The sequence below is a fragment of the Typopeltis vanoorti genome, chromosome 15, assembly GCF_054136105.1.
Source record: "Typopeltis vanoorti isolate ZY-2024b chromosome 15, IOZ_Tvanoo_1.0, whole genome shotgun sequence".
Taxonomy (NCBI): domain Eukaryota; kingdom Metazoa; phylum Arthropoda; class Arachnida; order Uropygi; family Thelyphonidae; genus Typopeltis; species Typopeltis vanoorti.
The window spans coordinates 75,006,839-75,021,712 of NC_143563.1; the positions used below are offsets into that span (position 1 = coordinate 75,006,839).

At 33.3% G+C, this 14,874-nt stretch overlaps 1 protein-coding gene across 4 annotated transcripts in view; it reads right to left on the reverse strand.

The window, feature by feature from the left end:
• Nucleotides 1–884: 884 nt before the first annotated feature.
• The window catches only part of LOC150098899 (protein NCBP2AS2 homolog), a 37,806-nt gene continuing 23,816 nt past the window's right edge, over nucleotides 885–14,874 (reverse strand). For all 4 annotated transcript variants that reach the window (XM_090405057.1, XM_090405053.1, XM_090405054.1 and 1 more), the window contains exons 5-6: nucleotides 12,661–12,779; nucleotides 885–1,235 (exon numbers count right to left, since the gene is read on the reverse strand). In XM_090405057.1, the coding sequence (XP_090261183.1) occupies nucleotides 1,185–1,235; nucleotides 12,661–12,779 (170 nt within the window). In that variant the 3' untranslated portion in view covers nucleotides 885–1,184. The remainder of the gene's footprint in view (nucleotides 1,236–12,660; nucleotides 12,780–14,874) is intronic.

Below are 14,874 nucleotides of genomic sequence, written 5' to 3' on the forward strand. Positions count from 1 at the left end.
CCTAGCTACCTAACAGGTACTAACGGTTCTTTGTATTTTTTAAACCTTTTTTGCATTTACCTTTTTTTGTACTATGCAAGCCTTGAGAAAGCTAGTCAGTTACTAGCGAAACCGGTAGGCAATTTGTAAGACCTTAACTACGTTATAAATATATGGTCTATGTAACAATAAGTCTTTATTTTGTAAGACTTTCTCTTATTAAACAAAGAGCATCTTGATGAACTCAACTACTCTGTCACTTGGTCATGAAGATTTTTCATGTGCAAAATTTTTTTTGTTTATACTTGAATGTCATTAGATTTCACAGGTAGAATTATGTGTGCAGCTTAATTTATTTATTTATTATTATTTTTTTTTTTTAACTATGTCCTGTTTAGATGTTTATGTTGCAATAAAGGTGAAAGGTATACCTAAAAGCACAAAATTATTATTTTTTTTTTTTAGAATTGAGATATAAGATTTTGTGTATATTTAATTATTGGAATTAAGTGATCAAGCTCCAATCAATAATGACAGGAATGATAAGTTATCACTACAATTGAGATAGAAGTTAACCCAACTCATTATGGGCTATCAGATAAATGACTACTTTTTTTAATTTGTCTGAAGGTAAAAAACTTGAAACCAATGCTTCAATTGGTCTTGCTTTCTTTTGCATGCTAAATTATTTGAAAAACAATTGACTTCTAATGAAGTGAATCTAGTATGAGAGAAGAGAGTAATCAACCAAATACTGAAAGAGGAAGAGTTAAATGCTATATAATGACTATTACTACTAATAATAGATGATATAATTATATGCCTTTCATGTGACAGACTGTTAATTAGGATCATAAAATTGTCAGTACAAAGTGATTTTAAAAAAATAAAGATTTATTTTCACATTAGAGCTTATAGCTTTTTTATTTGCATATGAAACATAACTGTTTCCAACAGTTGAGACTTTGCCTGTTATAACAGTTCCTTGTTTAAAATTGCACTAAGATTTCAGAGATAGCATTTCTTAACTTTCAACTTTTAAATACTACAATTCAGCAGTATCTAAAATACTATTATACAAATTACGGTTACACTATTCATGCAGATTTTCAGGACAATACTTTGACTACAACAAGTATTCACCTAATTATGAAACAACAGCAAATGAGAGCATCACAAATATCTCTTGAAAGCAAATAATTTCCTTATCCCTGATTTCTCTTCTTCAATTCTTCATTCATTTTCTTAAATCCTTCCTAATATAAAAATAATTATTTTTAAGCAAATCATCAAATATGACAATCTTATAACAGGTATACTTTTCATATTGTCATTTCAAATATTATTTCATACTATCATCATTTTACCAATGTAATTCTTCCTGCCAAACCCATCATACATGTATGTTTGCATAAATTACCACACAAGCTAGTTGAAAACTATCTAAATCAATAGTTCCTAACATTGTCATGATGTCCTCATTTACTAAAAGTTATTCATCTGCAAATACCCCTTCATAAAGCTTTTCTACAGTTTTCTTTACTGACTAATTTTAGAAAGGTTAATAGGGAAAGATATAATTTTTAGACATTACATACAACTAGTGTAATGTGTGGTTATTATATTTTAATTTTATACTTGCATAGCAATTTTGACTTTTATAGTGTATTTAGTATTTATATTAAGATGCATAATACCACTTTAAATTTTTACCTGTTCATCCTTAAAAAATCCCCCCCCCCAATGCCAATTTTAGAAACAGTGTTCTAAACAATCAGGTTGCATGGGCTTATTAAATTTTAATCATTTTGTTTGTCTGATCAATTCAGTATGATATTCAAAATACAGAGAGTATAAAATATTTTACACTAACTATTTTATTTTTATTACTTATTTTATTTGTATTACTTTATATAATGCAATGCAAAATTGTGTTAATTGTGTAAAAAATGCAAAAGGTTTTCATTTATGTTAAAAATTAAAACCCTTTGTGTTACATTAAATGTTACATTTTCCATTCTGAGTTAAATTCAATAAAAAAATTTAAGCAAAAAACAAAAAATAAGGATTAATTAAATGCTTATTCCGCAAACTTATTTTGATTAGTTTTTTTTTTCAGTTTGGAAGCATGCTTTCACACAATGGCCTCTATAAACTGTATTTGATATGAAACACACATACTTCAAAAATCCATAATTTCCATATCTTGGGAAACAACTGACTTCAGGAAAAGTTCCTGTATTTTTAGTTATAATGTTAAGCTTTGTACATGGAAATTAATTAACAACCACATAGGCAATGTTACGATTTTACCAAGAAAACCTTAATTTTTCTCAGTATAATATTCATAGCCAGCAAGAGAAAACTATCCCACATGCAATAAACTGTAAGAGTGATAATCCAAGCTTCTTGATTATCAAGAAGCTTGGATTATCACTCCAAGATTATCACTGAAGAGATTCCATAATCTATATCATTAGTATAATTAGTCAGATTTATTTGAATACAAATAATGTAGCTTTTCACAGTATTGAAGCTGGCATAAGCCAAAGTAAAAATGAATATAGCTTGTTGCTGTTAGGTGCATTTTGAACAATGCATATGTAAATTATTATGGGACTTTGGACATATGGGCTTTCATTTGAATTTGGTACAAGGAATCCTTCCAAAACTTTAAGTCAATCTAAGTTTTGCTTCAATTGAACCATTTGCAGGAACAAAAAGGGATAAAATATGTCAAAATTATATATTACAATAACTCGGCTCTGGTTGGATATAATTTAATAAACTTTGGAAGATGTATGTGTGTTGCAATTTGAGTTTTAGTTTGATCATTTTTATTGGAAAAATTATTCCAAGTGGTATTAATAATTCTGAATTAGCAGGATGGAATTTAACAAAAGTTGGCAATTTCTCTGAATATTCCACCTGGGAAAACAAGATTTACAGACAATCTGAAAGAACTAAGATTTTTTTTTTTTTTGCTGTTGTTTGTTTGTTTATGCAACTCCTACCCATGAAAGGTTGTAAACTTATAGTACTTGGCTATTGTGGGTGGACTGAAGATTTTTTTTTATTAATATTATATTGTATTAAATAATATTATATTGTATACATACAATATTTATTAATATTATATTTGTTTTTACATAATCCACAGCCAAACACTTTTTCAAGCCACTTCAGGCTTCCGATAAGCCTGGTGTGAGACCACTGGGGGGTGATGAAAATCTAAAGACTATCACAAACATTATGCCCATGTGAGATTCAAACTGCAGCCTACTCATTGGAGAGTTATATTAACCACTTGGCCAACCAAGCCAGGGTATGCTGTGTTAATAGCTATCCACTGGATCCTGAATGAATGAACAAGGATAACCTGGAAATTTTGGACATAGCCAACCAAGCTATATATTAGCTTAAACCACACACAAATGTGATGGTACAACAGAATCAAATGTTCTTGCTGGAGAACTTGCCCAGTTAAAAATGAATATTGTTTAGAATTTTATATCTTATATAAAATTATTCTTACATTCTTTAACATCCATTACAATGTGACTCATACTTCTAATATGCATCCTTCCTCAGAGGATGTACAGCAGGATTTCCCAAACTGTGAGGTGTGCCTCCCTTGGAGGAGGCATAGACAGAGTCTAGAGGAGATGCGAAGAACCTTTTAGTTGTACACTGTTACAATAAATCCAGTCTCATCGTACTACAGAGCAAATCTTTCCTAAAGCAAAATTTTGTTATTCAAAATCTTGATGAATTCTGGTGTTCCCAAATGGCTGCATACCCAATTCCAGTTTGGGCTAGTAATGCTCTTTTAGCCTTAATTTCATTTGCTATAACCTATCTATGCAAATCTATATTTTCAACATTAGCCAGTGTGAAGACAAATTTTAGAAATTGATTAGATGCCAGACATGATATTCACTTAGCACTGCCAAAGACTGTTCCTCAATTTTCTGTCCTAACTGCTCGAAAGCAGCATGATTTTGGTGCATGATAATGCCACTCCACACACCACTTGTGAGTGGTTGCACTGTAATCATTGGGAAACTCTGCCACATCCACCCCACTCCTGACGGCCCAGACTTAGCACCTTCAGACTTCCATTTGTTCGACCCCGTCCAGAAACACCTTTCTGGATGGCATTTCACTACGAACGAAGAAGTTCATCGGGCAGTGCAATGTTGGTTACTGGACTTGGGCACAGGCTTCTTCAGTACTGGTATTGATAAATTAATCTATCATTGGAACAAGTGCATCAATAAATTTGGAGATTCCATGGAGAAGTAGTGGATGTACACTTATTTCTCAGTGCATATTTCAACTCCTATTATTAAACATCCTTGAGAAAAAAATGTGTTATCTTACTTTTTGGAAACCCTTCATATGTTATTCTGATTATGCTACAAGAAACTGATAAGGTTAGGAATCTTGACATTATGATGGATAGGAGTTTGAAGTTCAAAGGTCATATAGCAAAAATTGCAAATACAACTCAGAGGATAACTGAAATGTTGAAACAAACCTTGATATGTGAGGATAAGGAAATCATTTTGCCTCTTTACAAGGCTTGATAAGACCACACCTGGACTACTGTGCATAGATTTGGTCTCCTGGGATCCAAGAGCAAAAAGAAGCAGTGGAAAGGGTACTAAGAGAAGTCACAAAGATTATATCAGGATTATGGAACATATATTATGTGGACAGATTGAGAGTATGTGGACTACAGACTCTGGTTAACAGGAGTCATATGACAGAGATCTGTAAATTTCTAAATTAATGTTATAGGATATTGTTTAATGAAATATTTCATTTTATGGAAAGTGGAGAGAGAGAGAGAACATGAGGCATCCATGGAAGTCTGTTTTCAGTGTCCATTGCTAATTTTTTATTACTATGTCATCTGCTTATGGCTATATTTAGTTCAGTTGATTTTGATAAAGGGGGTGCTTTAGGGTCAAAGCTATATAACTGAGAGGAGACCTCCACATAGCCTTTAAAGGAATGCGGAGAACCGACCAGGGCTTCTGACCTAACGTCCAATCCTTATCGTCTCGTGGTGCACAATTTTAGGTATCTACCTGGATACTAACTAATTACGGAATTGACAGCGTACACTATAAATATAAATTAAATAAACTTTAATATATACTTTCCGATATTTCGGCAAACGTCACGTTGCCATCTTCTTGGGAACTTATTACAAAGACAAGTGCACACAAGTACTACATAACAGCAAATGAGAACAGAAGCTAGGAAGTTAACATTTTCCTAAAGTCCTGATGGTGCCACCTGGCGGGCTATATTGGTAGTTCTTGGCCTTTGGGCTGAAGTTCTTCTGATAAATGTTTCCCAAATTTGGGGCAGTCTCATGCATCCAAATTTGTTGAGGTTTGGCATGTTCCTAAGGGCTGAGGCTGATTCCATGAATAGTCTTTCATATTTGAACTTGCTGCAGTGTATTACTGTGGCTTTCTTCCATCTTATTCTGTGGAGAGTATCCAGAGCATGGTCTGCAAGCCCAGAGTGGCTGTACTTGTGAAATCGGATGTAATCCTTGTGTTCTGAGATTCTGATATTTGCTGTCCTGCCTGTTTGGCCAAAGTAGGACAGTTTATAGCTGCAAGGGACCTGGTATACACCAGGTAGGTCTAGGGGAAGTGGTTGGGAGGGGGGGGGGGTGATGGGATTGTTGGTGAATGTATCTACCTGTATCAGTGGGTTTTCTATAAACTGAGAAAACTAAGGTTCCATCAGGTTGGCAGGTGACTAGTGTGTCTAGGAAGGGGAGGTTATTGTTTGCCTCTTTTTCCAGGGTGAACAGCCATGGGTTCACCACTTTCCCCACCCTTAGCTAACTTCTTTATGGAGACTTTTGAAGAGAAAGCCTTAAACTCAGCCCCACAAAAACCTTCCATATGGCTTCGCTACGTTGATGATGTGTTCGCTATTTGGCCACATGGCCCAGATTCACTCCTCTCCTTCCTAACACACTTAAACAACCAACACCCTAGAATCAAGTTCACCTTGGAAAAAGAGGCAAACAATAACCTCCCCTTCCTAGAAACACCAGTCACCCGCAACCTGATGGAACCTTGGTTTTCTCAGTTTATAGAAAACCCACCCATACAGGTAGATACATTCACCAACAATCCCATCACCCCCCCCCTCACAACAATATGGAGCTATTAAGACACTATTCAACAGGGCAAAACTAATCTGTTCTAATGTGCAAGCCCTAACTACTGAACTAAATCACATTCGTAACACTTTCTTAGCCAATGGCTACCCCCCCAAAAGAATCCAAAAAATACTTAACCCAGTTATCCACAACCAACCACTCCCTCCCCTTCACAAAAAAGATTACTCTAGATCCATCACCATTCCCTACATCCGAGGCACCTCGGAAAAAATCAACAAAATCTTAAAAAAAAACATGACTTGACCACCTGTTACAGACCACATAGAAAATTGGCATTCCTTATCCGCTCTACTAAGACCAACCACTTCCCCTAGACCTACCTGGTGTATACCAGGTCCCTTGCAGCTATAAACTGTCCTACTTTAGCCAAACAGGCAGGACAGCAAATATCAGAATCTCAGAACACAAGGATTACATCCGATTTCACAAGTACAGCCACTCTGGGCTTGCAGACCACGCTCTGGATACTCTCCACAGAATAAGATGGAAGAAAGCCACAGTAATACACCACAGTAAGTTCAAATATGAAAGACTATTCATGGAATCAGCCTCAGCCCTTAGGAACATGCCAAACCTCAACAAATTTGGATGCATGAGACTGCCCCAAATTTGGGAAACATTTATCAGAAGAACTTCAGCCCAAAGGCCAAGAACTACCAATATAGCCCACCAGGGGGCACCATCAGGACTTTAGGAAAACGTTAACTTCCTAGCTTCTGTTCTCATTTGCTGTTATGTAGTACTTGTGTGCACTTGTCTTTGTAATAAGTTCCCAAGAAGATGGCAACTTGACGTTTGCCGAAATATCGGAAAGTATATATTAAAGTTTATTTAATTTATATTTCTAGTGTACGCTGTCAATTCCTTAATTATTAGTTATCATGTATAACCAGCGTATAAGCCTCTCAACAAGAATAACTACCTGGATACTGAACGGACAAGGATGGGCTGGCAATTTGGGATTTAGCCGACCAAATTGTATTCTTATTCAAACGATGGTACAACATGACAGAATTTCATGCTGGCTGGGGCATTGCACAGTTAAACAAGGCCCCTGTTGTTTTTGCCATGGAACCAGGGCAAACAGCGAAAACTCAGCTACTGGAACAAATCCCAAAACTTACCCCAACTTACATTACCAGAGTTCAAGATCGGTACTATCAACATAAGAAGCCTGAATGACAAAGAAATGGAATTAGCTGAGGAACTGGATAAGTATACCAGATTGACGTAATAGGGGTTTTGAAACAAAAAAAGACAAAACTGGTGAGATCTTTCTGAGCAATAAATACAAAATGTTATATTCAGGAAATGACAATCAAGGAAAAGAAGGAGTAGAAGGAGTAGCCATAATATTCAACACTAAATACGAGGCTCATCTTCTTGATTGGCAGGCAATCTCAAATAAAATTTTTTTTTTATTTTTTGATAAAAATATGAAATTTTTTGAGGCTTTAGAGAAAGCAACTGACACAATGAAAAAGGAAAAGCTGGTCAGTTGTCAATCACACATCCAACTTCTCGGCGAGCATGCGCACTCCATGAAACTGGTAAGCAAGAAGTTAGGTATAAATAATGGCTGACACGTTGTCTCCGTTAGCGACAAGAGAAAATGTCTTCATAAAAACACAAAGCTTAATATTTTTAAACTACAATAAAATTCCTGTAAGTAATACAAATATCAAATCCAGTAAGTACATCAATTTTTTAACATCTTTACATATAATTTTTGACAAAACAATTTCAATAATGGGCACATCGCAAGTGCCAACAATGCGTGTTATGAAACTAAAACTAAACATTTTAACATAAACAATTCGTAAAAATATTCAGAATTTTAATTATGCTTACTTTTACACTGGCAAATAAGTCAGCTTATGCTTTTAGAGAATACAGAGACAAATGTAAGAAAGCTAAACACTGTGTACAACTGGCTAAACAGAAGTCATGGGAGGACTTTGGCAAGAACACAGAAAATAAATATCAAGAAGGTGGCAAAATATTAATTATGGAGGTTGTTGAAGAAGCTTAGGAATGGAGGAACGAGTGCTGTAAAAGGAATTAGAGATGATAAAGGTGACATGAAAACAGAAGAAAAAGATATCCTTGAAGTATGGAGTAATTACTTTGAAAAACTGCTACATGAAACAAGCAGTGATAACAGCACAGTGGTAAAAAAACACGCAACAGGCATGCAGTCAGGAATACATATCCATACTTGAAGTAGAAAAAGTCATCAAAGGCTTGAAATGTGGAAAGGCAGCAGGAGTAGATGATATTCGACCAGAAATGTTCAAGTATGGAGGTATAAAAGTCATACGGTGGCTGCACTACATAGTTCAGAAGGCCTGAACAGAGGGACGAATTCCAGATGATTAGAGTAGAGCTCTCATAGTACCCATATATATATATATATATATAAAAGAGAAATAAAACTGAATATGAGAATTACAGAGTGTTCCTGGTAAGATATATGCAAGTATACTTGAGAAACTGTTGAGAAGGATTCTGGAAGAGAAGCTTGGTGAAGAATAAGCTGGATTCAGCCCAAATAGAGGCTGTCAGGATCAGATTTTCACTTGAGAAATCATGGGAATATAACAAAGATCTGTATTTAAGTTTTGTAGATCTGGAAAAGGCATATGACAAGGTGCCAAGAAAGAAGCTATTCCAAACTCTACAGTTATATGGTGTTAATGAGGCATCATATCAAGCAATACGTAGTCTTTATTTGAGTTGTAAGTCAGCAGTTACAATTGAAGGAAGTACAGGAAGATGGTTTAATGTTAAATCTGGTGTCAGACAAGGATGTATATTATCCTTTCTCTTATTCATTATCTATATGGATCACATTATGAAGGAAAGTTGTATTAAACCTGATATCAAAATTGCAGCTCTTTGCTTTATGCAGATGATGTTATACTTCTAAATAAATTCACTACACGTCTGCAAGATTCCCTGACTAAATTGAATAACTGCTGTAAGAGATATGGCATGAAGGTCAGCATTAAAAAGACAAAGACAATGAAAATAGGAAGAAACATTGAAAATATCAACTGCATTGTGAATGGAGAACTTATAGAAGAAGCAAACCATTTCAGCTACTTAGATACGATTTTTAGTAAAGATGGTAAGTAAAATATGGAAATAGACAACAGAATCAACAAAGCTGGTGTGGTAGGAAGTCAACTGGATCTGAGAGCCGGGTCAGAAGTAAAACACTTGACCAAAGACTAGAGACCGCAGATATGAGAGTCCTGAGAAAGGGGCATGAACAGATGGCATCAATGACAATATCATATTAAATGAGGATAGAACTTGATATTGTCAGCATCCAGGAATGTGTTAGCAGAGCTAATCTCAGGTGGTATAGTCACTTAAGCAGAATGGGAGAAGAAAGATTAGCAAAACAAGTGTTCTCTGCCAAGTTGGCAGGAAAAAGACCCAGAGGAAGACCAAGATATAGGTGGATTGATACAGTAAAAAGTGCCTTAGAATACAGAAATATAAGACATGATAATATTGCAGTCTTGACATTTAGCAGACTGATTTGGAGGAAAATTGTAGATAGGAAGTTAGTAATTATGTAAATTTTTCCTGTAGTACTATCATATCCTGTATACCCCTTGAGGGTATATATCAGGAATTTTATGATGATGATGATTTTGATAAATCATCATGTATAAGATTATCCAAGTTTGTGGCTATCCTATATACATTTAATTTTATTTTATTATTATTTTTTTCTTTACATAGTTTTGTTGTATTCCTTGCTAGATTTTTCTCTCACAGAGCAATGAGAGAAATATATGTCATAATATGAATGGTAATGATGTGTGTGCACATGCAATCATTCATTCTATATAGATAAAACCACAAATTCAATAGACAAAATTGTAAGTGTTCCTCTCAGTTTGCAAAAAAAAAAAAAAAAGAGAGAAGAGTAATCAATAGCAAATAAGTCATACCTTAAACTGGATCTAAATTGTGCCTATAATTTTTACTATGATGCACCGCAAGGGGGGGGGGGGGTAAAAGCCTACCTCATATACTAAACAGTTATATAATCATTTTGTTTAACAAATACAGAATCAGCTGTTTACTAGCAAGGAATACAACAACACTATGTAAAAAAAAAAAAAATAATAATAAAATAAAAATAAATGTATATAAGATAGCCACAAACTTGGATAATCTTATACACAATGATTTATCAAAATCAACTGAACTAAATATAGACATAAGCGAATGACATATTAATAAAAATTAGTAATGGAATGACACTTATGTAAGGAAAAACTATTATTTATTATTTGTAGAATTTTTAGCTGGGTTTCCTAGCCACTGTCAATGCATACAGATGATAAGTAATAAACAAAACAGTACACTTAAAATGCATGCACATGTGACAATATATGCTATTTATTGCAGGAATAGATAGCTCCAACTATCAGAATTCAAAGAATAAATAATTGTTAATTCATGAAATAAAGGAATGAGCAATGTTACTCAGGATAACCTCCCAAAATTGCGAAAGTTTAAGACAGTTGTTTTTGTTAGGGATATGGGTTTCGTAACTTTCTTTGTATAATCTTTTAGGTAAGATGTTAGTTTTATTCCAGTGATTTTAGAAATGGGAGGCAATTTCTAGGATTAGAGGATAAGGTGTAGATAGCTAAACCAGACTTATCTGACTCGTGAAGTAGAATATAATCTTGATGTTCTTCCACATGAATCTGAGCTGAACAACCAAAGGCCATACAAGCACGGGATTTTATAAACTCAGGGATGAGAAACAGAAGGATATTTATTTTCCAGAGAGTCTAGGAAGCAATTTAATTTTTGAAATGGATGGAAAGATACGTGTAGGTCAATTTGGTGAAGGAGTCTTGCAATCCTCTCCCTTTACATATGGAATGGTAATTCTAGAAACTTCTAGAGGAAGAATCGGATGAAAGCCATAATTATTAATAATTTTATTGATTAACATTTACATAACATCATCACCCTTGCTGACAAAGGTGATAATTATTGATTAACATTTACATAACATCATCACCCTTGCTGACAAAGGTGATAATATGATGCACCATTAATGTATTTTCTAGTCTGCATTATTTTTCTACATACTGAGAACTGCAGACTTTCATATGCCAAGTATTATATGGCACAACTGAAACAACATATAATGATTATTTTTTCTCCTGGGCCATCAATTTTGTACAGATATCTTGATGATATTTTTGCTCTTTGGTAGTGTTCCTTGTCAGAGCATCATGAATTTCTTGAGAAAATCAATTCAGTAGACCCAAGAATTAAATTTATCCTTGAGGTAGAAGAAAACAATTACCTCCCATTTCTTGACATTCTCATTTTACAACAACCTAATAGAAGTCTACAGTTCTAACTACACAGAAAAACAACACATACTGGAAAATACATTAATGCTGCATCGCATCATCACCCTTATTAGAAATATGGTGTGTTGAAAACTTTAGTTCACCATGCACATAAATTGTGTTCTATTAATTTTCTTTTACATAAAGAATGCTCTTTATCAGAACTACTTTCATCTCTAACAGATATAATTCCAAATGAATTAATAAAATTATTAATATTTATGGCCTTCATATGGCCTCCAAAAAATAAATAGCCTCCTCTTTCTTATCCTAGAGTTTACAGAATCCTTTGTTCAAGAGGCCTTTATTATGGACAGACAAGTTGTTCAGCTCATATTTCTATGTTAGAACATCAAGATTACATTATACTTTATGAGTCAGAGAGGTCTGGTTTAGCAAGCAATGCTTTATCTACTGGGCATAGGATTCACTGGAATAAAACTAAAGGCTTACACAGAGATTATTATTTTTTACTTGAAAGATTAAAAAAATATTTTAAAAAAAGTTGTGAAGCCCACATCTACAGACTAAACCTCAACAAGAACAACTTTCTTAAATTTACACAATTTTGGGAGGTCATCATAAATAACACTCCTCATTCCTGTGTTTCAGGAATTAATATTTATTTATTCTTTGAAATCTAACAGTTGCAGATGGAGCTATTTTCCTGTAATTAATAACTTATATGTGCTTACATTGTAAGTGTTGTTCTATTTTGTTTATCACTTCATCTATATGCATTGACAATGGCTAGGAAACCTAGCCAAAAATTCTTCATGTAATGAATAATAGCAAGTGACATTCTATTACTAATTCATATTATTATTTATCAAAACCAAACTTGATTAATTAATATATACATGTATAAACTATAATTTGTTATTCAGGGACTATTTCAGCTATAGAGAATCAGAAGAAACATTCAATGATAAAATTTAGATCTAATTACTTTTGTAGATATAAGGGATATGTGAGAACAACTGGTATATTAAAGTAGTATTCTCTCTTTCTCTCTCTTGGTTAAAATACCTTAGCACACAGACCTCAAGAAAGTGAAAACTTTACCTTTAATTCTTCACTAAATTTGCCTGAAAATGATTTCAGCTTTGTTCCTGATGTACGAATTTCATCTTCAGCTTTTTGCATAGTCTGAGATTTTCTGAATGCTTCCATAGTTTCTTCACCTTTCATAAAAAAATAAATAAAGAAATAAATAAATTAAGTGATATAATATATATAGCAGAGATGCTCCTGTAAGACAATTTTTTTTCAGTCTGCAAACAAACACTGGTAGGGTCAGAGATGTGTGATATAACCATGACTGTGAACATGAAAACAGAGAGATATCTCTAACTAATATAGTGAATCTCTAAAACCAGGAATTTTAAGTTCAGCAATTCTACAATTTAATTAAAATTATGCATATCACTGAGATTATTAAAAAAAAAATGTTCTCACAAAATTAAATTTATACTTTGTACAGTCAAATTATATGAAAATTAAAATTCATAATATTGATAAAATAATAAGCTGATTACAGTGAATTTTATTACTGGTTTTCAACCAGGTGACCAAATCCAACTAAGTTGGCAGAGTAAGAACTCCATGAATTATCCAAATTCACATTTACACTTGGATGTACTATATAACTAATATCAAATGTGGTTCAAAGTAGATTTTATGTTTGTAATGAGAAAATCAGAACACCTGGAAGGAAAAAAAACCAATCCCCATACGCATAGTCTGAAAGTAACTCAAGGGGGGGAGGAGGACAAAGATGGCTCATACAGCGACTAATCCCCACTGTGGCCAAACCAATATGCATACTATCAATACTATGAAGACTTGTGAATATGAATGCAATTCCAAATGATTTTTTCATTACTTTATTTCATTACTTAATCCTAAAGATACTCATTGGTCTATAATTTATAATTATTCACTTCATGCAATGAACCACCCTTAAGAACTGAAATAACCCTATCAATCAGAAGGTATTACTGACTGATTGAAAATACCATTATAGGTGATCTTAAAAAAAATGGGGAGGGAAAATGTTATGTTGACAAACAAAGTAATAAAGTCTTCAATCCTCAACATACATTATGTGCAATTATACAGAAATACTTTCTTTTAATGTGGGTTTAAAATGTATGCCACAACACAGCTCATCGCAACTCAGTTTGTGTTTTCTTTAGTTTACTGTTCATAATGAAGGGTGAATTTATATAAATTATCCATGAACAATAATTTAACAGCAAAGAACAATAATTTAACTAATAATAAAATTCATGAAAATAAAAAAGTAGGAAGTACTCAATGCAGAGCCAGACTCACTTGTTACAATACACTCAGTCACATGATCCAGTCTAATATCTTTGTAAGATAATAATTTTTTAAATCAAAAGGTATCATTGACTGATTGAAGATGAACAAAACTGAACTGATTAACCATGACATACTGTTTACTACTACTAAGGGAGATATATATATATATATATCATCCCAGCCTCAAACCTTATCAACTGCCAAATGATTTAAGAGACTTATTTCTGGAGGAAGAAATTAGGAAGTCTTATTTCTGTATAACAGTGTTAATTAATCTGAGTTATGTAAAATTTACAAGCATTTAATTACACTAAGCTCATTCATGTTGTGAGCTGAGAAACTAAGTTTAGGACAATACTATATTACAACTGTGTACCTACTTAAGAGTAAAGGTGTTTGAAGATATATAGATGTATTTAATTAGATTGTGCCAATTTTAATTTTTGGGTTTATAATTATCTGTTTATTTTGTTGATACAATTATATTGTCAGAAAAGTGCAATTATTATTTTTTTTTAAAGAATAGATTATCTGTTACATATGTCATGTGTACTGCATATACATGTAAGTTTAATATTGAACTATATGAATGTATTGATTTAATATTTATTGGAAATGATAGCACAATTTAATTTAAATGGATACATGATATGAAAAACTTTCATATTTTCTTCACTTCAAGTGTGTGAGATTTACTGTCTTCAAGTAAAGTGCCATAACTATGACACATAATGGTGGCTCATTTTTACTGCTACATGACTGAAACGAAAACTGAAAGTGTGTTTATTCATGTAGTGGAGCATGTGTGAAGTGAAAAGGATCCTATAATATTGCTATGAGAGAAATGAGGAGAACTTGAAAGCAGATATTTACATTTCGTACATTAAATGCTTCTGCAACCACAGCTGTTGCAGCTGTTGAGGAGTTCGCTATCTTTAATTTTTTCCTATG